We start from the raw sequence: 26,684 nt of genomic DNA on the forward strand, positions 1-26,684 counted from the left end.
AAACGGCAAAATGTCCCAAATATTGAATTGTCCACATTCGTGTTGGCACTGGCATTTAAAAGTCCATATTTGTCCCTTCTCAGGACACCCCCAATCATGCATGTTAGCAATTATACAAACAAACACTTGTTTGTTGTCTTCACTGAGGAATTTTAAAATGTTTAATAGATTAACAGCACATGCAGTATGCAGTATGCCATGCAGTAAGACTTTTTAGAATAGGCTGGAAGGGGGATGACGGATTTGTTTAATAAAACATGAACCGCATGACAGCAAGTCAGCAAACTAACGTAAACCACTTTGCTGAGTGTATTTCAAATTAATATATAATTTAGGAAAATGTTCGTCACTGCCCTAACAGGGGTTCACAGAATAAAGTGAACAACAAATATGGTAAAATATCAGTGCAACTAAAGGATAAGACTCATGTGGCTGACTAGAGAAATGAGATCCCGTCCTTGCAATTTAATAAAGACCTGGTGGCAAACTCAATAACCCTCTACATGATTAAATTTGTACATCTCATTAGGCAGCAGTGATTGAATATGCAGACGTGTAAAATGCGAGGCTCATGTGCCTGTGACCTTGCAGACTGGGAACACGTGCATCAAAAACACCCTTTAACATTCCTAAATCTCCTGAGATCATCTCTCAGCAATGCCCGGCGGCAAAAAGGGTAGTTGCTTGCTGTGAACAATATTTCCAGGGCGATGACCAATCAGGACTCAGTTCTAGAGTCAGACTTAATTGATTCATTTCTGCTGGCAGCCTGAACCCTGGGGCTAGAGTCCCGCTGAAGTAATAGCGGTCTAACCTTCAGCTTTCAATGTAAAAGAAATTTGGTGGCTGTGGCTGATTGAAGATGCTGAAATAGAATTGCACCTTTGCTGTCTATATTTGCTATGAGTCATACTTTTTTATCGCATGCAGCTTTTCTGAGAATATCAATATAGTGTTGCACTCTTTGGTAACAGCAAATCAATGAATAATTACTTAAAACACTTAGTATTCTCGTCAGCACTGAAGACTGGGATTCATACTTGCAATAACCTAGACAGGAAAAGATAGGACACATGCTAGATGCCATCCATCCAGAGTTGTTTGTCCTTGCAAAGGTTTTAAAAGGATGCTCTCTGGGAGATGATTGCATGTGTTGTTGGTGAGCACAGTGCTGTCAAACAAAAGCTTCCTCTCAATGTTTAGAAAGTAATTATGACAGGGGGCGAGAAGGGTCCAACAGGATTTTTCCATCACAAACGGTGACGCAAAAGGATATTTTTTTTAAAAGTACATTCTCTCTGTAGCAGCCTGTATGTGTAAATGTTGAGGGATTGCATTACTACTGTTTTTTTTAAATAAAGAAAAAACTCTATTTATGCATGCAGAAATGCACTCCTAGCCTTTGATATCTATTAATCACATTGTACTTTCAAGTGAGGTGGCGCATCTCCTCGACTGTCAAACTGGATATGGATAAAAACAGTAACAACTGTGGGGAAAACAGTGTGACTACGCATAGAGAAATCTACTAAATGAAAGGAGACATTCCAACGTGATTAATCCAGGTGCCAAGTCAACCAGTTCGCCTTCAGCTCAGGGTAAAAACACAAAGGGCTCCCAACAGAGAAGGTTGTCTTCTTGTTTTGTTTTTCTGACATGTTCATCACCAATGACTGAGGAAGTAAAAATAGCTTGCTCATGTTGCAAATGGAGAGATAAAAGAGTGCAATAAAGGCACTTTGGGGCTTTCCAGGCTAATTGGTGTAGCTTCTCATGCATAGTGTATCAGCACGCACAGCACTGTGTCTGTTGACTTTGTTCCAGCAGAAACCTGAAATCTCCTGTGGACAGCTGTGAGGAAATGAACTGTGTCGAAAACATTGGAGAATTTGTACCCAGCAATACTTTTGAAAGGGACACAGAACTCTCAGTACGTTTGAATACACTTCTGTTATAAGGAGTAGCTGTCAGGTAAAGGCCAGAGTGCACAGATATAACACTGTATAGAGAGAAAGTTAACACACAGCTTTAAGCAGCCCATCTATGTCTATTTGGAGCAAGCTCTCAAAGTGGACTCACTGACAAAGCAAAGCCTTATTTTGTTTGTGCTGTCTGACTTCCAAAGTGTGATGTATTACCTTTTATAATTTCCCCTATTCCCATTCTGGAAAACCATTAAACATTAATGAACCCTCAGAAATGGTTGCTCTCCTGACTATAAATTCCATTTTTAATTATTATGACGCATTAAGGCAGAGAGATTCCCAGAACCTAATGCAGCTGAACTGCACAAGATATGAAACCAGTTCCTGGAAGAAGAGATAGCAAAGGTGAAAATGTGCAATTATAACCCAAAGCCACATAGGGAAAAATATGTCTTATCATGCGTGTAAAGTAAAATTTTTATGGGTTTTAGAAATCACAATTTTTTTTGCAAATGAGTCGTCCAATGTATTTGCAAATGTTATTTAATTTGTGGACTGAACTCAGACGATTAATGGCACATTCCCCACACAAAGAAATTGCTATATTATCATGCACTTGGATCCCGTTCCTTTGAGTTTGTCTTGTCTAGCCTTGATTAGGTGAGTTAGCCCTCTGTAAACCCAATGACACGGAGGCCTAAGGAGGCCCATCCCTATAAATTTATAATGATTTTCCATGCGAGCGCCAAAAGCGGAAATAATGTGCGACGAAACGTTCCACATGGGCAAATGACCACACCCAAACATTGTAGCCTGCCTGGCACACCCACGCTACTCTTAGAGAGAGAAGCTACAGTTTCTCCTGTTGCAAAAGTCCAAGGTAAGCAAAACCATTTCATCTCGTAAGTGACGTGTTGTTCTTTACCATGACTGTGTTCCTTTTGTTCCTCACACTGATAATGAAATCAGGTAAGTAAATGTCTGGTCTTGATATGTTTAGAACTTAATCATATCTAAGCAAACTCATCAAAGCAGAAGCAAATATCCAAATGTCAATGTGCTTGCTAGGTCCACACAATGTACTGATGTTAACACGTAACTTCATCCGTCTTGGCTGTTGCATTGCAATAACAAATACGTTTGTGTAAAGTAATCGATAGGCTAAGGCAGGGTGGGAAATGCAATGCATACCCCTACATTCTTTTCTTCTAAAAGTTATCATGAAACGAGGAAGGGACATAGCGGTCTTTTTTCCCCCCCAGTAAACAGGAAAGTGAAAAAAACAGCAGTGAGAGAAACAAATCAACGTGTTGTGGAGCAGGAAGAGGGAGTTGGTGGAGGTTGAAGAGAGGGCAGGGGATGAAAGTGAGGGCTCTGATACAGAGAGGGATATTCTAGAGGATGAGTAGGATGAAGAAGAGGGTGAGGAGGATGAAGAAGAGGGGGAGGAGGAGGAAAAACCTACAGGGACAGAGAAAGGAACAGCCAGTGGGACATCAAGTGGATCCATGTGGATCAAGTGCTGCACCATCAGGTTTGTGATGAAGAAGGTCCTTACTGTTTGCAAAGCAGTGCAATTACGATTTAATTGAAGGTCTACTGTGTGTCCTTAAAATGTTGTTGTCTGCTGCTGTTTTTTGTGTCAATATGGTTCTGTTTATTTTTTTAGAAGAAGTACATACTTGGCCTACATTTTGAAATGCATGCAGGTATACATGCATACGGTATGCATAAGTTTAGGAACCCATACTGAAGTTGACTAAAAAGAGGAATTAAAATCCTCTTTTGGAAATTAATCTTGATTCCCTAATTTAAAAAAAAATAGGAAAAATCCAAACTTTAAGGAAACCAATTTTTATTTTTTAACGAATAATGTATCGGAAATAAATAAATAAAATACAGGGGGCATAAGTATACATCAACCTATGTTACATTCCCATAAAGGCAGACGGATTTTCATTATTAAAGGCCAGTTATTTCATGGATCAGGATATTATGCATCCTGATAAAATACCCTTGGCCTTTGGCATTTAAATACCCCCCACACACACACACACACACACATGTGTATTCTGTCATGATGGACTCTACATATTGCTTTGCATGTAGACATTTTTCCTTTTTTATGGCCCTACCTCTCTTGCACCTGCACTGACTCTTGTTCAAAATAAATGTTTAGGTGATTTAAAAGTACAACAAAGTTTGTAATCTTTAAATATCATTTGTCATTTTTTAATGCGCCCCCCTGGTTAAACACTGGCCCCTGCTTGCCCCCCCCCCTAGTAAAATTTGTCAACAACCGCCACTGCACAATGCAAACTGTTACTTGCAGCTGCTGCTGCTGTGCTGTGAAGATATTTGGCCCTTTTCACAGCAATCATTTTGAGAAGTCATTGCAAGGCAAACACAGGTTTAATTAATAACATTAGTTATGACCCTTTTCCTTTTAGACGGGCCAGGACCCTGGTACAAGCTAGCATGCAAGCGCTAGCTCACTAAAATGGCTGTGACACACCAAAGTCAAATTGATCAATTTCCCCTGTGTTTGCCCTGCAATAAAATGGCTGCTGTGAAAAGAGACGGTTGTGTGGAACCAGCTGAGGAAAAACAATGCATGTTTCTCCTCTCGTGGACAGTTGGCAGTATGTACCATACTCCACTTTAACATGACTGAACCTGGGCCTAGGCCATTTTACTTTACTGTCCCGAAGTGCCCTTTCATCTCTGCTCTGGCCTCCCAATCACAGCAACACAGCTTGTACAGAGCCACACGGCAGTTTTATTATACGTGACCATGGAAGTGCTACACCAATAGTCCTGGTTTTCTCACATATCTGTGAAAAGAGGCAGTCATTACCTCACTTTATTCTCCTGGCCTAATTCACAGCACAAAAGCTGCTAATAGATGTTGATTTCAGTCCTGTATCTTCATGTATATTTTCCCAGGAGACGTGCATTGGGCTCGCTCTTTCCCTCTTCTTAATTATGGATAGAAATGATTGGGGAAAGAGGTCTAAGAAGACATTGAAGATTGAAGAGTGTGAAAAAGAGACCAATACAGTGTAGAGAACAGAATGTTGTCAAGGAAGTGAGTCATCCATTTCATATTCTAGTCACATGGGCAGTCGATGTGCTACTTAAACCAGAGACAGTTTAGTTATAGAGAATCTGGCTCAACTAATTAGAAGAACGACAATAAAAAATTATGATTTTATTTAAAAAGAAAAGAAAGAAATGAATTCCACATATTACATTAGCTGTAACACCTGAACAGTACTGTTTGTGATTAAGTTGTGTGTAAACTAATTAGTGAGTGAGCAGAGTAATTAACCTTTAGCTAAAAGCAAGGAATAAATGGTTGAAATAGATAAACTGTGAAAATGTTGGCCAAAGGTGTTGGACAAACAGTAAAATAGATAGTTTATAGTTAAGACTACATGGTTGAAATGGTTCAAAGTAATGGTGAAATTACTAAAAAGGTAGCTACATTTATAGTTATCGGGTTGAAATATTTAGCTTAACAAATGGACAAATGGTTGAAAAGTCTAGCCTCTGTCACTAGAAGTACAAATGCCAACTTGACTAAAATGATCATTGATTATAACATTGACATTGACAGTTTTGAATGGAAAAATACTTGTGTCTTGTAACACATTATAGTGTGAAATAACATCCAGTTTAAATTAACAGGGTGTTGATGAAGGGGGGAATCTAAGCTAAAAAGACGGTTAGAAACCAAAGTTCTACAGTATCTGTGGTTTTGCATCTGACATTGTGTGCAGCAGTAAATCCTGTTTTTTTGGTTTGTTGCTGAATTAAGAAACAAATCTTCAGTCTTACAACAAGAAACAATGTCTTAAACACAATTGTCAATGTTGTCAAAAACTTCTCTTGGTGGCATTGCTTCAGTTGGAATAAAAGAACTGGTTTGCTTTTAAAGATACATATTCAGGTGCACCTCCATGCTACTTTTTTGGCCCATTTTCATCTATTTTGTGGATAGATATTTGTCGAGGTGGAAAGTGGGCCAGAACCTTCCCATGAGCCTGTCATGTTGAAAGGAATTAGATTTATTACCCAGAATGCTCCACAAGGGAACACTCTCCCCTGCCCTGTCTAGGCAGAATCAATGAGGGGAGTGGAAAACAGAGACCGAGAGGTAAGGTAAGGTAGTAGCTATACAGGATATACAGCGCACCCCAGAGAAAGAGAGAGAACATCTTGTGAAGAAAAGAAGATGCAGAGAAAGAGGGCAAGCAAGAAGGCATGAGGTCCTACAAGTTATTTTAGATGTGTACCTGAAGTACAGATGAGCTCTACATCGATGCAAAAAGTCAACCTTTTTTCACCCTGAACAGGAAGTGACTCATACTCCACAACTCATAAGTTAACGGCGCAGAACCGATCAACTAAAAATAGACAGTTGGATTTAAAGTGACTATAGACAATGTTTTTTATATCAACAACACATGACCAAGGGGTTGCTTGTTGTGATGAAACCAACAAGATCTTTTTTATAGCCTGACTCTGTAGCTCCCCTTAGCTCTACTGAACTTTATAGCATCTTTACGCTCATTGTTTTCTAGCCCGCAACTTTACTGTTATGGTTTACTCTCACTGCTCTCAAAGCGTTTTTAGTGAAAAACCACTACCTGCTCAACACAACATGGTAGACAAACACAGTTAGTAACTACCTAGTCTATATCCTTAGCGTTCCACTTCTGGGATTGCTCCAGTACTGCAGGAAATTCCCCCAAGATGTATTTTTTCCGTTTCCTTCCGCTTTCTTTGTTTTGTAATTTTAAACTATGTGGATCTATGAGGACTATTGTTGACTGCTCCTCATTTCTGTGCATTGTAAATTGACACAGCTAACTACACTATCTGTCCACTCTGAGTTCTCTCGCACGACTTTGCAGGCTCTGTGTGGAGTTTAGCACCGCCCATGACGATTCTGATTGGTTTAGAGAAATGCCATTAAACCAAGCGTTTTCCTCCCATCCCCAAATGCCATGTAGAGTAGCCAGACCCCCCTTCAACGGGCTGTGTAGGAGGGTCTGGCTACGTGAGTAACTAGCTGGTGAACATAGAGTAGCAATTTGTGGCCAAATGGTCAGATATTTCACTCAGGAGTTAGTGGAGAGAAAAAACTGATCAAAAAGGGGAGAGTAAATATTGAACTTACATTCATCCGTTTACCAAGATCACGGCTCCAAATAAATTGCTACCTGCTGGATGTTTAAATAAGCAACTGTTTGTTAACATGTTCACTATATCAACTCACAAGATGATGGTATGTCAATGTTGTGCTCACAACTTGTTTCCACTGCCACCAAGTGGCCAAGTGATCTGTTATTGTAGGTTTGAATAACAATCTGTGAATGCACAAAAATGATAAAAGTTATTATTAAGATTTATTTATCTAATTTGTATCTTATTTGTTAACACAGACAAATGGCATGCGATGTGAAGTGTCATATTTGATGACCCACTGTATCAAAACACCTCATCCAGATATGTTACATCTCACAAGTATGGATCCTCTATAAATCTCAAACATCATGTCAGCTATATCACACAGTCCTGTTTAGCCATAAATCCACATCCATCAGTCTTTGATTATGTATCAACAGACTTCACTGTGTGCATCAGAATAGAAAGATTGGACATCCAAGTGTTGAAATGTAGAGTTGAAGCATGCTTTAAAAAAAGTAAATGACAAAAAAGAAGGACATAGAGCTCAATTGTCTTCTTTCCCACATGTATGTGCTTCTATTAGTTTGATATGGTACAATACAGCAGTTGTGAAAGTAGTACTCAGATGTTTTACTTAAATAAAAGTACCAATACCACAGTGTAGTTATACTGCTTCAAGTCAATGTCCTAAATTCAAAATCTTACTTAAGTAAAAGTACATACGTATGAGTATCAAATATACTTAAAGAGCCATTGTTATAGTATTATTGTAGATGCATTTCTGTGCAAGCATCCCCGTAATGTTGCAGTTGGTAAATATGGAGCTAAATTTAAATTGCTTAATATACTGTCGGGTACCTTAATCAATACTAGAACATCATCACGTATGTGTTTATTAACTATGGAAACTATTACTATATATAATTTATTGTCATGTAAATGTGATGGAGTAAAAAATTATAATATTTTGCCTCTGACATATAGTTGTTTAGAAGTGCAAGTACCTCACATTTGTACTTAATTACAGTTCTTCAAGTGAAGCAGTAAAGTACATTTACCATCAACCCACTGAACTGTCCAAATGGCTCTTTAAGTAAATATTTTTGAATGATGTATGTTTTTGTAAAATAAAAAAAATTATAACAATTTGTGGCACTTTAAATAAGTCCAAGTATTGCCATCTTGTAATAAATGATATTTAAATATATCACATAATAATACCCTGGTAAGACTACAGAGCCAATTGCAAACACAGCTTGTCTCAATGTGACTCCCAGCCATTGTTGACACAGCTCATTGACAGCTTCTTAAAAACGGTGAAAGCAGCTCCTGGCTCCTCAGTTTGTTCTTGCCATCTCTGATCAGACTCATTTAACAAGCGCTCAAAGTCCCCACATGAACGACTGTACAACGCGACACTAACAGATGGCTGGCGCGTTTGTGTACATACAGCACATATGTAGGTCAGGTACATTGCGGTTGCTGGTTGCCATGGGAACTGGGAATCAAACATGAGTGCAATCTCATGGAGAAATCAAGTTGTGGCAAAGCTCCTGTTCTCGCACCTCGCATCCCCTGTTAGCAGTTAACCCGTTCGGATTATGTGGGAACATTCACTGGGGGAAGTTGTTATCGTTAAAACTAGCTCAGGCTGAGCCTGAGAGGGATTTCTCTGCTGGTGATGTGAAGGGAGAGGAAGCACCACTTTAGATCAATAATCCAACACACATCTGGTGTTGCCTTTGCTGCCATTGACCTGAATGTGCCGAACAAGATCCTAATCCCACACTTTGACCTGGAACATCGTCTCCACCTCACACTTGGTGCCTGTCTCCGTTCTGTTCTCAAATGCCTGTACTTGACCTTGGGGATTCACAGGGAACACAAAGGGATTCTCCCTGCCTGTCTCTGCCTGTGTGTGACAAACACACACACAAACACACACACACAAGCATGCACCCTGTATGGTGAGCACACATGATTGGATGCAGTAAGCTGGTGATGCATGGTGAATGCTGATGAGGTTCTTTGGGTGCTTTCTTGAGAAGCGCTAAAAAGCTTCCTCTGTGCCTTCAAGACAGAGAGGAAGGAAATGAAACAAAGGGGATTCATTCACGTCAAACCCTGCCCTCACCTTTTGGTGAGGGTTTTAAAGCTTGCATGTGCGTCCAATTACGTATCGACACAGATGGGTGGAAATACCTCTCCACAATCCTTCGCAGTTATCACATAATTCATTGTCATCATGCCTTTGAGAAGTGTAGTGTAAAAACATTAAACATGGCCTCCCTCTCCACTGCATTGTCCCATGTGTTCCTGAGGTGGATATACACACAAACCTGCTTTGTCCTCCCAGTATCCCAGTTTTTATGTCTGTTCAGGCTAATGAGGTGAAAAATTAGCTTCAGGCACAACAGGGAAGCTTTTAGGGTCAGCAGCATGCAAAGCAGTTTTTGGTGTGAGATAGTTGCAGATAGGGCATTGCGTATTTATAGAAAGGATGAACAAAAGATCGTGAAAGAGGCCATTAATGAAATCAGTCATGTCAGACCAGGTTGCCAAGGCCCAGGTCATCTGATGTAGCAAGTTGGCACCAAGTCTGATGATATTCTATAATTCTCTAAAAGACTAAAACCAACAATTAATGTATACTACTAGTAAGTATTTCCTGTGTAGTAAAGCCAAATATAGCTTATTGCTCTGTGCCATAGACTTCGATTGTCGTCCAAAACTGATAAAAACACAACAATAAGCCGCATTGTTGCATTGGGTGACAACTTCCTTTATAACATTAAACATGGGCACTGTAGTTTGTTTTTAGCTGCTGCTGTCAATACTCACTAAAAAGGTGAATGTGTATTAATCTGCTGCTATAAATAGTCCCCAGAAGATACACTGCTTCCCCCTGTTATGTTGTAGCTATGTTACAGGCTATGGTGCCCAGCTGTTTCAGGAACTAGCCTTTTCTTTTAAATGGCTCTTTATTTGTTTTATTAAGACTTGATCTTCAGAGGTAATAGGCTTGGAGCTGAGTGCCACAGTGTAGGAAAGTCAAAGAATATTACAAGACTGACACATGCTGGTTTTGTTTATTTCATAATACATCTATAGTGGGCCTTGAGCATTTTGCTGTCAATTAGAAACTTTTCCTCTCTTTAATGTTAACTATTAACTAACCGGCTTGACATCTAATAGGACAAATATTTGGAAGAGTGGCCCAGAGGAACTGTTAAAATACTGTAAAAGCCACCAAAAAGAGTCCCAAGGTCTTAATGTGACAACATGGTTTGTATTCTGTGTTTGCAGTGGATACATATTTTCCTCAGGTTAATTTATCTGCATTCAAGCAGAACTTCACGCTACATTGTAATTGAAAACAATCTAATATTGCAATACTGCAGTCCACGTTTAGACTGTCTTCCATGTGGAGTCTGGGGCAGGATGTTCTGTAGTTTTATCAGACCATGCCTGCTCCAGTATTTGATCTGCCTAGAAGTTGGTCCCATTCTCCCAATGGATGTAAATATCCTCCCAAACCTGCTACTGCTGCTCCTGAAAATCATCTGATGATAGAGTCAGGGATGATGCTGGCTGTTTACACTTCAAACGAAATGACTCAACACTCCCATCCAATCGCTGTCGCGCTCAAACAAGTGACATGACAGCATATTGGTCGAAGATAAAATGTGCATTCTGCTGTATTTTGCGATGCTGGCATGCAGACTCAGATTGCTTTGAGTGGTTCCTTAGAAATGATCCACTAGGGTGTAGGGGTTGTTAAGGTTGTCAGAAACAGTTTTGCAATTGTCATAAACTGCTATCTACATGTGTAACTCCACTATGTAAATTTTGAAATTCCCTTCACTTGGTGTATTACACTGACTTTGCATAGTAAAGCTTTGTTGTCACTGTTGATTAATAGTCTGTGTGCTGAAATGTATTCAATTCACCTTCTCCTCACTTACCTAGAAGCATTAAATGAAACTCTAATTGACTTACCAGTGATTCTGGTGGACAGATGAGTCTGTCCTGAATCTTGTAAATGTAATTAAGTTTATCTCATCCATGCACTGAACACAGCATCTTTCCATGTTATCTGCAGGGAAGAGTATTTTTCCATCACATTCAGGAATGAATGTGATGTATGAGATGCAATTACATCTAAGTTGTGAGTCATCACAACAAACCAGCCAGATGAATTAGATGTACCTTGTCAACAAGGTTGTTGACTCTTGAAAAGCGAGCAGCGTTTTCACAGAAATGCAATTGAAATGTTCAAGTACCCGCTCGCACTGCAGCGCCAACTTTATGCACACACCAACAAATGTCTACATTATTAATATTTCACATGACCTTTTCTCTGTGTCGAAATGTACCGGATTACGTCAAATAACACCACACAAACCAGAATATCGGAGTAAGACTTCCCTGTACAAGCACAACCATCAATAAACAGTTTCACCTCAGGGATGCTCGCTTATTAAAGGCATTTCTGCTGGTTTTCTCCCAGCTGACAGTTTCATTTTGTCCACAAGCAGACATCAAAACACACCCCCATGATTATAGGGACATCTTGTGGCGCTAGGATGCATTAAAGTCATTTACACATTTCAAAAGAGGAAGCGTAATTTATTACATGAAGAATTGCATATAACCTCTGACAGACTGGAAAGCTTGTTCATTCACATGATAGTCCAAATGCAATAGTTTCCGTTCGCCTCTTTTCTCTGACCAGTTCTCCACAACAGAGGAAATTTGTCTGTTACTATACATGATATATATATATATATATATATTAGTATAGATATGTACATATGTGAATATTGATTATACTTTAAATATCTGAATGAACATTTAGCCGCTGAAAATTTACTTAAATAACCAGTAAAATGTATTGCTGACTTAACACAGCATCACAAACGTAACCCTGAGCTCTCAGGCTAAACAACTCTAACCTGAGACAACATGTGCTGACATTGATGAACTAATTTTTGTAGTATGTTTTAACCAATACCAAGCTATTAATAATGTGATCATGTTGTGGAGATATCGCTTTCAGAAGACATTTAGACACCTCAAACCATCATTTGTAATGTGGACCAAACAGACAACGGCCTTTACTGTTGCATTTTACTCACAGTCAAACAAATTCAGAAAATTGTTAAACTGGAGATTTTGAGAGCAAGGTAAAAAACAACATTCAAAGCGATTAAAAAATGGCATGATAATCTACACCGTATAGTTTTATATTACAGTAATGATGTATCAATTTACTTCAAAATACTTGGCAAGTAGAGCTGAATATAAACATACAGTATTTGTTGGAGTACTATTCAAACAAATTAATTTACATTGAGAATAATACAGATTAATTCAAATGACTAAAAGGTAGCCTATGTAAAAGTGTATTTGTAGACTAAATTGGTTTAGTCACTTGTCTCTTAACGTTAATTACTGGTAATTCAAGAAAATGGAAATGTATGCATGAATAAATGAATGTTCCTTAAAAGCATCAATAAAGGTAATTGTAGTCAAATTAATTTAAACTTCCTGATCACAGACATTTGACACTAGTCCCAGAGCAGAAATGAAACTTTAAGCCAATAATGACTGAGCAAAACACACACAACAAACAACAAACACCAAACCAGATTTGTCCTTGTCAGTTTCGCAGGTCAATTTAAATACTGTACAATTTTGAGTTAATTGTTCTTTCCTTGAGTATTTTCATTTTATGCTATTTTATTCTTTTACCCCACTACATTTGGGAAGGAAATGTTTTACTTTTCACTCCACAACACTTATTTGACGGCAGTTACTAGTTAGGCAACCTTTCAAATTAAGATGTTAGAAAACAACAACACATGATACTCTGCTTCTGACTGGGTAGTTGTCCTTACCTAGGCACTGTGCATGTGCAACTCCCAACAAAGATGGAACAGAAATGTGATGCCTCACTCTGTAGCTAAAACAGAGAGCTCAACACACAGGGTGAAAAGAGGAGCTGCAGCAATGTGCAGTTCAACACAATATGGTGTTTTTTGAAAATTAAAGCATGTAAATCTTTTCTGGTACAACCTCTGCATACAATTGCTAACCTGAAAATGAGCATAATATGAGGACTTTAAATCATTCAGATATAATGTAGGTTACATCTGCTCTGCTTGCCTAGACTTTGCTCTGCTTTGCCGGCGTATATCTCAAACTTTAGCGGTGGCTGGTTTAAAGCAAGTTGCTACAGTTTGCATTTCTGACACATCCATGGTTTGCATGCTCTGATGCATCGCAGAACAAAGCAGACCTGACAACAGGAGCCGCTTAGCTAGCTTGGAATAGGCTACACATGGTAGCTGGGTCCATTTTAAATTTTTTTTCTTCATTTTTAATTAATTTTAAATGAATGACTTTTAATTGTTATGAAGCAGCCTACTTATTGTGGTATTTTACTTGAGTAAAATATCGAAGTATTCCAGGAGGAATGATGCTGAAGAATGCTTTCGTGTTTTAGCTTTGTTCAAGGAAAGTAAAAAATTAAAAATCCTTACATTCTTAATCAGTGATGTTCCTGTAGGATCTAGTTTACACTGACATTGTTGCATGGTAGGCCTACTTTTTAGTTTGGTAGCCAATCATAATGTAGCAATGAGAAACATAAAGTGCTGTGGTAGACTACTTGGCTCTAATAATAGTAGCCTAATTATGGTTTGTAATCTGTAATGGTTAATTATATTACTTTAAGGAACGTTTTGCTCTTTCAATTGCAGAAAATTAAAGAGCATGGGGTCAGTTGTATGTTTTCTCATTTCTCAATGACCAGAGTAGCCTATTTTCCTTATACTGTATTAATTGTTAGGCTATCTAATTTTATAAGTTGTATGCTAAATAATGTGAAGCTTCTTCTTCTGTTACCTTATGCAAGTATAGGTAGGTAATCATTTTAAGCATACACATGTAGCCTATTGTTACTACTGTTGAGAAAGCCTGATGAAAGATGCAACAATTACCTGATATTCGGCGGGACTTTGGCTGTCATTGGAGAGTTACCACTGAACCCACTCTTCCCTAATTCACACTCCGAATTTCACAGTGAGGTCAGGGGCCCCCTTCGGGTCTTTTACAAGGCTTGTAAGTATGAACTTAAGGCCGCAGAGGTATTTTGCTCTAAAAACAGAAATAACACTACTTTTAGGCCTAGGCTACTGTCAATTTTGAATAGTGGCAATACCGAATGGGGGGGATACACTTTACCCGCCTTTTTACTCGTTTGCTAGCTTTTTCTGTGTTGTATCTTCAGCTAGACTTCAGCTGTGAATGGCTCAATGGTGTGCTGAGCCGTAGAAAAAAAAGAGAGCTTCCCCTGGCAGGCATCTTCCCCCTCAGTCAGTCTGACCGCCCACAGTCCGGGGGGAGAAAGTGCTGCTTTGTGAATGAAGGGAGCGGCGGAGAGCAGAAAACAAACTTTACCAACATTATTTCCGACGGGGAACATTGACATTCAACTACAGCGGTTTCGACGGTGCAACCACCGACACCCGGCCGACAAAGACCGAGAAAATACAGTAAGTCATGGCGCCTTTTAGGACCGTGTGTGGCACTGATAGAAAGCAGATTGACACGCTTTTTTTTCGACGGAAAGATGCATGCATAGCAGCCTAACCGTGACTGGAATAACTGTAGTGAGATGGGAACTAAATTCAGGGCAGAAATAAACTCCATGGACTGTTTCTTCATTTTAAGACGTCTGTTTTTGTGTCCCAACGTGGTTTTCCTAGAGAGTGACTGTCGTGCAAACTAATTTAGCTTCTTAAGACTATTTTTTATAGCTAACCTTAAAGCTGTGACGATTTTAAGTGATTGTAGGGATGAAATGGGGATGGCATACTGCATCATGTGTTTAACTTGCTATTGTAAATTGACAGTTCCAATTTATTTTAAATGCCCATTATTATTGATTCACACCTAAAAGTATTTTACCGATTCATGCAAAGTTTCCATCTGCTTGCCAGTCAGTGTGTTTCGCAACATTACATGACTCATGCAGAAGACGTGCATTCCAAATGTCACAATGAACAAAAAAAAATAGACTCATAGAAGACTCATTCATGATATTATGAGTTTTCTATGCTAGGGAGTCTGGTATGAAAGTAGTAAACATAAGATTTGATTACAGTACTGTGAACACACTACTATACAGTAACCAGTCCTTTTATGTGGCTCAGATTGTGTCAGTCATTTATATTGTCCTTATAAATAACATCCCAGTATTGCTTGAGTTTAATAAACCCCAGTATCAACACTCTCTCAGTTCCTGTATTTTACTGAGGAATGCAACTGTTTCTTGTAGAAGCTCCCCGAAGAAGCTGCACGTCATGATGGTCAGTTTGGCCTGTGTGGCCTGTCTCTGCCTGGTGGTGGTAGTCAATGGTGAATCCTGCCTTATTATCAGTGAGATCAACGCTGACAACCCCAGACTGGACACCACTGAGTTTGTGGAGTTGTATCACACCAGTGGGCAACGGGCTTCACTGGATGGTTACACTCTTGTGTTCTATAATGGAAATGGAAATATAGCCTACAAGGTGCTGGATCTCAAAGGCCACAGCACAGATGACAGAGGATTCTTCCTGGTGGGCTCGGTGGATATGCTGCCAAAACCAGACATCCTCCTGCCTCCCAACACAGTCCAGAACGGCCCAGACGCCGTTGTCCTCTACCACACATCTGCTGCTCGCTACAGTGAGAAGATGAATGTCACAGCTTTTGGGCTGGTGGACGCTGTTGTGTACATGACTCGCCGTACTGGGGGCGCAGAGTTCCTCGCTGAGACTCTGACACCTGGAGAACCAGCTTTCGTCGAGGATGAAACAGCCCTTGAGGGGGACGAGTCAATTGAAAGGTGCCTGCTGTCTGAGGACCGCTGGGGCTTTCAGGTGTCCTCACCTTCCCCAAGTCAGAGGAATAACTGCACCCCGCCTGCCGCCCCAGCATCCATTCCTGTCATCACTGAGCTGAAGCTGGGAGGAGGACAGGTGGACGGGTTTGTGGAGCTAACAGAGGCTCCAGCTGCAGGTCCTCTGGTGCTGGTTGTGTTGGACGGGAGAACGGACAGGGTCAGCGTGAGTGTGGACGTGAATGTGGACGCTTTCAGGAATGGGTTGATCTCCGTGAACATAGAGAAGAACTACATGAAAGGTCAGTGTGCTGTGGGTTGTCTTGATTTTGTTCTACCGCTCTGGATAGCGTTGTATGATTGTTAGATCGTTTCGGCTTTTCAGTTCATCAGAATTTACTTGTGGAACCTACGTAGAGAGCTTTAGTTCACTGTGGTAAATTTCCAATAATTCATTCACTCACTTTTTTTTTTTTTTCTAAATGTTTTTGTTTCGGTTTTTTCTTAGGAGACGAGTCTGGGGCAGTGGCTATTTACAGTGGCAGAGCCTCAGTATTCCCTGTTGGCAGTCCACTTAGCCAGATACAGCCACTAGATGCATTTGTGTTTGCTGGACCTGGAAACAAGCCCAGTGCCAACCTTACAGAGACTCTCATCCCAGGCAGAGAGCCATACCAACTCAGCAACAGGCAAGGCATCCTGATAGTTTACCACTCCTTTAAATTCCAAAGTAAGACCACCCCAGTTGGTCTGCAGAGGTGAAAAGAACAAATGTTAGTGTGGTGAAGCTCATGGTGACCATCAGATGTGTCAGTAACATCCAGTAGTTATTTTTGAGGGCATGGTTTCAAGTGTTGTGAAACGCATTCTGTCAAACATATTGTTACTTGGGAGAGGCTTGTAACCACTGTTCCTCTTTACTGTTGCACTTTTTCTGTTTGGTGTGTCTTGATCACTGTGAGGCAGTAGTCACAAGTAGGCTCCCACTGACACTGAAATAGATTTGCTCATAACAACACCTACATTTGACAAGCAAGTTTTATTCACACCTTATTGTTTTAAAAATGAAGAGCAATACAACAAGACTTAGCGTCAACAGCCACGCTATCAACTCTGTTAGACTGTACTGAAGCACAATAGTGCTTTAAACAAATGCCTACGTCAGCATGCTTAACAGCTGAAGATTAGCAGGTTTAAAGTTTACCATATCCACCATCTTGCTAATGCTAATATTTGCTAATAAGTAGTGAACACAAAGTACAGATGAGTCTGTAGATTATTGTTAATAATAAACCAAAATATTGGACTAATTAATATTTTGATAAAGTTGCTAGAGGAAAAGTCAGCCTATCACCAAGGTTATTAGCAGTTCATCCTAAAGGGGACGGGCCTGCGCCATTTGCAAATTGAAAATGAACTGAGGTGTTCCAGATGAATACGCAACTGCTAAATTAGTTGGGCAATGCCAGGCCAGAGGGGGACATTAATGAGTTTATCAAATTTAATGGATGAATAATTGAGGACCGCAATGGAAATTTGAGGACCACAATGGAAATAAGGCCCTGACTTTATTGTGTTTTTATCCTTGATTGCATTGGATGTGAAAGGCATTCTTAATGCATCAAATAAAATGTCACTGCGCTTCTTCCAATTCTTGTTGAGATATTTCACTCTGAACCAAAGTCTTGCACGAACTGAGCAACAGACTGACATTGTCACGCCTGCTAAAAACTATTAAGAACTGTAGCATTACAGTTAATATTTTCATTGTAAAGCAATATTATTGGATAGCATTATGATGTGCTTTGTTCATCCACTGCAAAATACAAATGTGCGCTCCAACACTAACCAATTTATAATATTATACCCTTCAAAATAAGTGTCAATTTGTAAGGGCTGTTTCTAAATGATTTTATTACTTTGTCAGTTTATTGAAAGAGGGAGGCTTCTATCTGAGTCGCTGTGGTGTGGCCACCTGGGCCAGAGACCCTGGTGTCTTCTGGGAGGCCTCGCAAACTCCCGCACAGCCCAACCAGTGCCCCTGGCCAAAGATCTGCCCGCACAGTATTGGTGAGTATTTGAATGTGCTTCCTGACTCTTACATTTATTTGAGATGCTCAACATTATTAAATATGTATGTTGTTTGATACAGCTTATGAGATTCTGTCAACTCAACTCAATCCCACGCCTTATGCTTTTATCTCTGCAATTTACATGCAGTAAGGAAGGTAATAGAACAGGTATTGCACGTGTGACTGCCAGGCAGTAGAAAGTTCCACCTTTATTCAGACATTGTGAAATTGATATAATGCGTGGCCATGAATGTTGAATATGTATGGTAACAATTATATTAAGTCATGGAAATGACTTAATAATGAGAACAACATAGTTTGTGTGTGTGTGTGTGTGTGTGTGTGTGTGTGTGTGTGTGTGTGTGTGTGTGTGTGTGTGTGTGTGTGTGTGTGTGTGTGTGTGTGTGTGTGTGTGTGTGTGTGTGTGTGTGTGTGTGTGTGTGTGTGTGATACATTACGATGAGTCATCTGCAGGGACTGTTGGTAATTGTGCCATGAGGAACTACATTTGCAACCATAAGAAATAGATTTCTTGTTCATCTTCGGAAACCACCGAGTAATTCTCCTAAATGTTGACCTTGACGAAGTTATAGATTGTGAACTAAGCTTTATCACTGGAAGAAGTATTACAAATTAAAGAACTGAGAGTTTGTGGGTGATGCTGCTCCAAGAAGGAGCCCCCATTAAGAGAAGTGAAAGATAAGTCTGTTAAAGAAATCAAAAAATCCAGACAGTCTCATTTTGTGGGAAAGGTTTTGCTCTCTTAAGGGGAGGAGCTCTCATTAAATCCTCAGCAAGTTAACAAGACCAATCCTTTATTCACATAAGTAAAAGGTTGGGGAGGTGGGGGGAGTTGCACCAGGAAGCAGTACTGGTTTGAGGGAATCAGAGTATTAGTGAGAACTTTATTATGGGTCCCCTAGTACACTCGTATGAGTGTGACAGACTCGTATTAGACACTTGTGGTTTTGTTTATTTTAACAACTCCATGCTAAATATGATTATTCACATTCATGCAAATTGTAAAATTGATACTACTCTCATACCCGTCTGTTAAATATAAAGCTACTTAGCTTAGCGCAAACTCTACCATTGCCTACCCGCATCAGGAAAGCTCTTTTGTTAACAGGTTAGATGTTGTGTGTTAAATCCTTACAAAAAACAAAGTGAAGTCAAGTTAAAATAGTCCTTGACAGCAGCTAATTAATACCTTTCTTTATGCTTTAGTAATTCCAGGAGGTACAGATTCACCACCTCACCTCCCACCCTGGGGGAATGGTGACTTCCTGATCAATGAGCTGAACACTGATACACCTGGGACAGCTGAGGATGGCGAGTACATCGAGCTTTGGCATCCATCAGGACGCCGAGTCTCCCTGCAAGGCATCTGGATCCTACTCTTCAGTGCACACAACAACAGACCCTACAGGGAGATTAGCCTAAGTGGACACTTCACAACTTCTAAGGGCTACTTTCTGCTGGGCAGTGACAGGTTGGTGCCGGCTCCATCACTCCGCCTGCCCCCCAATACCATCCAGAATGGACCAGATGCTGTGGCGCTTTATCGCAGCCCTTCTGGCCCGCCATCCGCCACACAAAGGGGTATCCCCACCAAAGGTCTGCTGGATGCAGTCGTATACCGCCAGAGAGGATCAGATAAGGAGGCACAGGAGCTGAGTAAGGCTCTGACCCCGGGACAGCTGCCTCTGCTGGAGGATCCAGAGGTTCTACCTGGTGATGAGGCCCTTAGTCGCTGTAGAGGCCTTTATCCCTATGACCTGTCTGCTTTTTCAGTGAGTACAAAGGCTGAAGGTTTGGGTCACTTGGTCAGTAAGTCAACTGTCACCATGAGCGTAGCTTCCGGAAGTTGCTGCACATTTCCCAAAATGTTGAACTATTCCTTTGAAATATTTGGCTAGTTTTTTTTTCACATTTAAATGTATGCTGATTTAATTTTTTTGGATATATCAAAATCTTTGGTCTGAAATGCATCGCTCACTACAGGTGGCTCCACCCACGCCTCTTAGGGAGAACAGCTGCCCCCGCCCCCCTCCAGCCCCTGAGGGTGTGGTCATCAGTGAGGTGGCTAGTGGCCATTGGACCAATCACAGCCAGCAGAGGGCCTTTGTGGAGCTGCATGGGCCCCCCATGACAAACCTGGTGGGCCTGGTGCTTTCTGTGTTTGACCAGGAGCGCAGTGGAACCGTCATTGCCTTTCCTTTGACCGGATCTGTTGACCAGGATGGATTTTACATGGTTGGAAATGTCACTGGAGCAGGTGAGGGCTTTGCTGTTCGGGGATAGACGCCTTTTGAAATAAAAGATTTCCATCCTCATTTTTGTAATAACCGCCCAGTAGTCTCTCCCACACTCTCTCTGTGTCCTTTTCCCTCTTCTTCTTTTTATACCCATCCCCACCATCTCTTTCTTTACTACTTCTTCCCCCCCTTCTCTCTCCTGCATAGATCAGACTTTCCCGGATGGCTCCACGGTGCCTGTACGAGGAGCCGTAGTCCTGTGCTATGACCTGTTCAGTGTCTGTAGAGCTGGCACTGCTCTGACCAACTCCAGTCTCCGAGATGTACTTGTGTTCAGTGAAAACCAGCAGCTGCTCTCCTCTCTGTCCACCACCAGAGGGAGACAAGTGATTCCAGCTGCCAGGTAAATGCAGAATAAACCCAGGAGCTTGAATCACTGAGAACATTGTCACTAATTATGTGGCCCAACCCAATTAAGGCTATAATCAGAATGCTAAAAATGTCATGTAGAGGCCTTTATCTAATAATATTAATTTGGTCCAGGCCACAGACAGACTCTGTTTTGGGTTTTCTTTCTGTTTTTTTTTATCACAACTGGTTCTCCTTTAACTAGGAAAGATTACCATGGCAACTAATGCAGCACTGCAAACCAGAGCAGGCTAAAGTCAGAAGGCAAACACATCAAAACAACTTGTGTGTGTGTGTGTGTGTGTGTGTGTGTGTGTGTGTGTGTGTGTGTGTGTGTGTGTGTGTGTGTGTGTGTGTGTGTGTGTGTGTGTGTGTGTGTGTGTGTGTGTGTGTGTGTGTGTGTGTGTGTGTGTGTGTGTGTGTGTGTGTGTGTGTTTATATTCATACATGCATTGCATGTGCAGGTCAGTGGAAGATGGTCCTGTGTCACTCAGCCGGTGTTCATGCTGCGAGGTGAGGAGCCCCTCCTCCTGGACAAGCTCGTCGCCCACACCTCACAGAACCAACATCTGTCCGAGCTCCGCCTTCTCAAGTCGCATTGATCTTTGCCTCGGACCACTGTCCAATGACTGGCAGGAGCAGTCGGGAGGTGAGGCATCATAACTTTCAAAAACTAAAATGTGGTTTAAGGATAGAGATTCTGCACAGATTGTAAAGCTCCATGAGGCTATGTTTTGAACACATAGTGACTCTAAATTTACTTGCAGTGCATAGAAACTTTGCAAACCGTGATGCTGGGGCATCACTTGTTCAATCCCAGCTGGGGATCTTTGAATGTCATAATATTTTCTCTTTCTCTCTATGTGTCCTGTCTGTAGCTTAATGGTCAACTGCCTAATAAAGGTGAAAATGCTGAAACCTGTTGGGTTAGAGTTAGAAAATATTTAAATTTTTAGAATTTAAGAAAATTATAGAATAAATATAAATCCTTCATGTTGGAATGAATGTAACACTGAATTTTTTTCCTTTTGTGTAATGGTCAAAACACAGTACATATGCCTTTTTATAAAAGCTGCCATGCTCTTGTCTGTTTGTCTCAGACTGCAATGGTCTAATCCAAGGGAGGAGGGTCGCTGAGGTGGCCGACTACCTGGAGCAGAAGTGTCACTGTGGCATCTCTGCCTTGTATCTCCAAGGTGAGGCAGGTTTACTTAGTATACATTGAAACTGTCACATTGGCTTGCTGATGATTCTTTTTATTGCAAGAAATGATTCAACCCTGAGATTTCAAATATCGTGCGTTTGAAGGATTGTTGTAAACTTGAATGTGTGGCAGTGTGAGTTCAAGCTTAAAAAACAATAAGAACACGGCACGCTATCCACTTAATGCTGAACTATTTATTGCCACAATGTTTATCAGGTATATGAGCAGCAACATGACAATATTAAAAAAATTATATAATTATTATATATATATAATTTACACACCCATACACATAAGAGCTGCCTCAATCATCCGATGAAAGGTCTACAGAGAATGGTTTCACTAGTGATCAAATCCTGTGCGTCACCATTCAGAATATAACATTAAAGAGATTAGAAAAGTACAAAGTAGCTCAATATAATGATACTGAAAGTCATGAAAAGGGAAAGAAAGAAAGGATTGCAGAGCAGAGACCCCTGATTCTGTGGGAGAACTTGAATAACAATCAATACAGCTGTGGATACCACTGTTACCGATAAGTTGTACAGTAGGGATGATTAACTGTTCTGAGAATGTAGTGGTGTAAAAAGGTGCAACTGGTAAAGCAATGCTTCAGCTGTGTTATTATCTGCCAACTAACAGGAGATGAGCAGCACTATATAGCACTATTCTAGCAACTCCCGCAACCACGTCTGGTTCTGGAAGTCAATTCTCACAGACAGACATTATATAGAGACAAGGAGGCTCAGGTGCGACTATATCCTTATCTTTAACACATCCTGTATCCCTAATATACACTAAGTAACTGGCATGGGTTATGCTCTTCAGATGTAACTCACATCTATTGTTTCCTGATTACAGAATGACTATATTTGTCAAGGTAAAGCACATCCTGAACACTTTCATATGTAGATAATAAAACATTTGTCTGTTCATGCTCAAGGAGCCAATTTTTCCTGTGTGTCTGGGTGGCTGCGAGTGTGGGGGAACATCCAGGCGCTGTCGGATCATCAGAAGGCCCTCATCATCCAGACATCGCACATGAATCCCTCCTCAGCTCAGGGGGACGTCTGCTCTGCTCCCTCCATGGACCGTTACACAAGCAAAGGTTAGAACCCACATAACACCAACTCGCCAAGTCATTATCACTTCACAAGAAAACAGATTGCTTTAAAAATTCAGCTTTTTTTTTAGCATGGTCTCTTGGGTCTTAAAACTCTCTGAATAAAACCAAGCATGGCAGCCAACCCTTGGTGGTGAGTTCTCTCCAAAGAGATAGAAATCTGCCAGATCAGACATGGAGGCAGAGTTTTACATCATCGCCATTATGATTATTAGGAGCTGATCAAAGTCACAATCTCTACTCCGGAGCCATAGTGGACAGTTGTTGTAACAAAGAAAGTTACAGTAGGTATGATAGTAAAATAATAATATTAACAGCTATTTTAATATAGAACTTTTCATAGAAGACCTACAGCGTTTGCGTTCTACCTTGCACCTGCTGTGTTTGAATCTTACATTAGACTGCCAATTTAGTATGTATGTTTGTTTATATATTACACATTTATATAAAGTATATATACAGTACATATTGTTGTCTCTGCTGGCTAGGCTACTCGGTAGATGCCCACAGGATACTGAACCCGTATTAAAAAAGGAAGTGAGGTCTTGAAAGGGGGGATTTACGATTGAAAGCTGCTGTGAGGACTGCAGCAAACTTGTTTCAAACTTGCAGTTTCTTGATTGCTTCATGAGCCATGTGTGTGTGCATGAAAACGTATGGAGTTTTATTGATTTGAACATTCTCTCAATAAGCAAGCAGAATGCAAATGTATATCAAAAGACACAAGACATGGTCATTTTCAGCATTTTAAATCAAAGGGTCAGTTTTAAATATTGGGTAAACCCCGCCCACTCTCCCGGCGATTTGATTTCACCCTGCAGTTCGATCTGGAAACCTGCATGTTTAATTCTCCTGCTTCAGCGAACAGTTTTGTGGGAACCAATCAAAAACTGGCTTATCTACCTATTGGCGAGTTTAACACAATGACGATAGAGAAGCAACCAGGCAGCTCCTTGTTTACATTCAACATAGCGATCACCGAACACCACCAATTCCTTTTATCTATGCCTGTTGGCCACGCTTCTTATGCAGAGAAAATACAGAGCAGACTCCCCAGACCAACGTTAAATCTCGAATCTAGTGAGCTTGGCTTGGTCTGGTGATACTAAGGAAGGAGACTAAGGAAAACCAATTATTCAGCATAAAATCAGATCACGCTCATGCATGATGGAAAAAGGTCAATTACTGACAGACTGTCATTCAAACAACGCTAGTGTGTTTGACTGCACTGTAAACAAATATGCCAGCTGTGCCTATTTTGTATTGCTCACAGTAGCTGCTTAAGTAGTTATCGTGTGACTTAAAATGTTGGAAATAACAAGCATAGTTTTCAATGGTAAATCTGGAATAGACCACTTATCCTGAGATGTTAACACATATTTCATTAAGAAGAACATAAAAGGCAGTAGGTGGATATATTACAGGCATTTAAAATATCTATTTTTGCTTTAACATTTTTTCAGGATGTTTGAATTGCCATGTTGTGTTTAAACTTGTTCAGTAAGTGTACCTGAGGTTTTATTTGACTCTCTCCCAGCGTCTGCCCTGGGCTTACAGATAGGGCTGATAGTAGCAGGGCTCCTGCTGCTGGGACTAGGAGCCGCTCTGTTCACATACTTCTACAGGAAGAGGTGAGCACTCCTATTCTTCTTTTCTCATCTCTCTCTGGTCGGCTGAATGTGCATACTGATCAGATATTTACCTTCTGTATTCTTTGCTAGTTGGCTGGAAATCAACACAACGCCGGATTATTAACATCTGGTTATTTATTATTGAGTGTTGTGAATATAATAAGTGTGCGTAATTAGGAATCAATAATTCAGCTTCATTGTTGGGAGTCTTGCATTAAGATGTGTTTCTTGAAGATTGATACCACTCTCATGTCTGTCCTGTTAAAATGAAACTACAGCTAGGGCTATAAGTAAAACATAAGTACTGAAAGCAAGAAACAGTTTCAAAATTTAGAAACACCTATAGCACCTTATAACCTGTTAATTAGGGTTTGACCAGAGCCAGAGCCTGGCTTCCTGTTTCCAGGCTTTATGCTAAGCTAAGCTAACTCACCCCATGCCGTAGCTTGATATTTAAGGAAAACACATTGTATTACTATGAATTTGATCTTAAAAAAAGTCCTATAAACATTACTTTTTTCTGTGTATTTATAATCCATATTTTTTCACATCAGTCTTTCAGAATAACATCGCATACTCCTTAAGTGTGTAATTGTCAGGGTTTGGCGTCAGACACCAGCTGCAGCTCAAAATTAAAGAGCAAACCTTCTTTCTTGTTTTAACATGTTACGCTAGGAGCAGTGATAGAGGGATTTAACCCGTGCTTGAGATACAGATTTCTCCAACAGCCATAACATCTCACTTCCACTTTCTTATATTTCAATGGCTGAAAAAAACGTAATGCTAATCCCTATTGCACCTCTGTCAGCTGTATGTGTAACTCTTGTAATAAAAACTGAAAGTTCACGACTGTGCTCAGGAAGTCGTTGAAAGTTATTGTGGGAAATGCAGCAAATCACAAACTGAATTAGGGGTTGTAGATAAGAGCAGCATGGGGGCAATAAAAGGTAAACCATAAAACTGTAAATTACTCCTGGAGAACTGTGAGTGACTGGAAACTGTAGTGTAATTGCAATGTGTAGTTCTGAAAGCATTAAGGCCTTTGGGCATGTGTTGTTTTCTCTATTCTCAGGCGCCCTCTGGACTATTACACCATGGAGCTGAGTGAACACGCAGAGGGCCTGTCAGATCTATAATCCAGGCATCTGGAGGTGCTTGTGTGCATGGGACGACTTCAGCAGAAAGAGCGAGAGGCAGGGGGTTAATCAATTTGACCTGTACATAGATGATTGTGCGGTTGTTTTGAAATGAGTGCCACCACAAGTGCCCTTTTGAGTGTCTTTGGATGATCACTGACGAAATGACTCATAGTTGTCTGTAAGCAGCGTGGTTGCATCCAGTGTGCGACATGTGATATTTCATGGCACTGGTGACACTTAAATCAGGCAACCCCTGAATTTTGAAATACATGATAACGTATTTTTCTAAAAGACTATGTACAACCTTTGCCTGTGAACAGTGCTGGTTACAACTTTTAATGCAAAAGGAAGATAAAAGGGAGGGCTTTTTTTTGTAATACTTGAGTCCTAAATGGTCATTTTTGTTGACTTGTTTATGTTACTGTGGAAAAAGCCTTTTAAATTCAAAAATGTAACAGCCATGCTATGCAGGAAGCTTTATCAATGTAATGACCTTCATCACTTCTCAGCTGGTGTGTTGTTTTAACAACAGACTTTAGAACCAAGATAGTATTCGTCAAGCTCACATTTAGTCTCCAAACGGTCAACTTCCTGCTTTGTTTTCTTGCTACATGCTGTTAAAGTCCATTTTAGACTGTCAAAGGGCTTGATTGATTTTTAAATGTGAATGTCTTTAGCTAACTTGTGATGAGTGTCTGTAACCACTTTTGTTGCTTAAAGCAAACTGTTTACATTTTCTTCGATCAAAAATAGTAAGAGTAAATTCTTGAATGAGGAGTATTTGTTTTTAGGAATGAGAGATTGCATAAAAAAATTAGAACTACTTTATGTTTGTGTG

At 40.3% G+C, this 26,684-nt stretch overlaps 1 protein-coding gene across 1 annotated transcript; it reads left to right on the top strand.

The window, feature by feature from the left end:
• Positions 1-14,226: 14,226 nt before the first annotated feature.
• On the top strand, positions 14,227-26,598 carry si:ch211-183d21.1. The gene is made up of 12 exons (XM_034860609.1): positions 14,227-14,680; positions 15,466-16,313; positions 16,520-16,700; positions 17,939-18,081; positions 19,311-19,876; positions 20,088-20,361; positions 20,549-20,744; positions 21,214-21,398; positions 21,850-21,945; positions 22,897-23,061; positions 24,614-24,707; positions 25,780-26,598. Exons 2-12 carry the CDS (start codon positions 15,491-15,493, stop codon positions 25,841-25,843), a joined length of 2,787 nt encoding a protein of 928 aa, XP_034716500.1. The 5' UTR covers positions 14,227-14,680; positions 15,466-15,490; the 3' UTR covers positions 25,844-26,598.
• Positions 26,599-26,684: the final 86 nt, after the last annotated feature.

The sequence above is a fragment of the Etheostoma cragini genome, chromosome 21 (assembly GCF_013103735.1).
Source record: "Etheostoma cragini isolate CJK2018 chromosome 21, CSU_Ecrag_1.0, whole genome shotgun sequence".
NCBI classification, from domain to species: Eukaryota; Metazoa; Chordata; class Actinopteri; order Perciformes; family Percidae; genus Etheostoma; species Etheostoma cragini.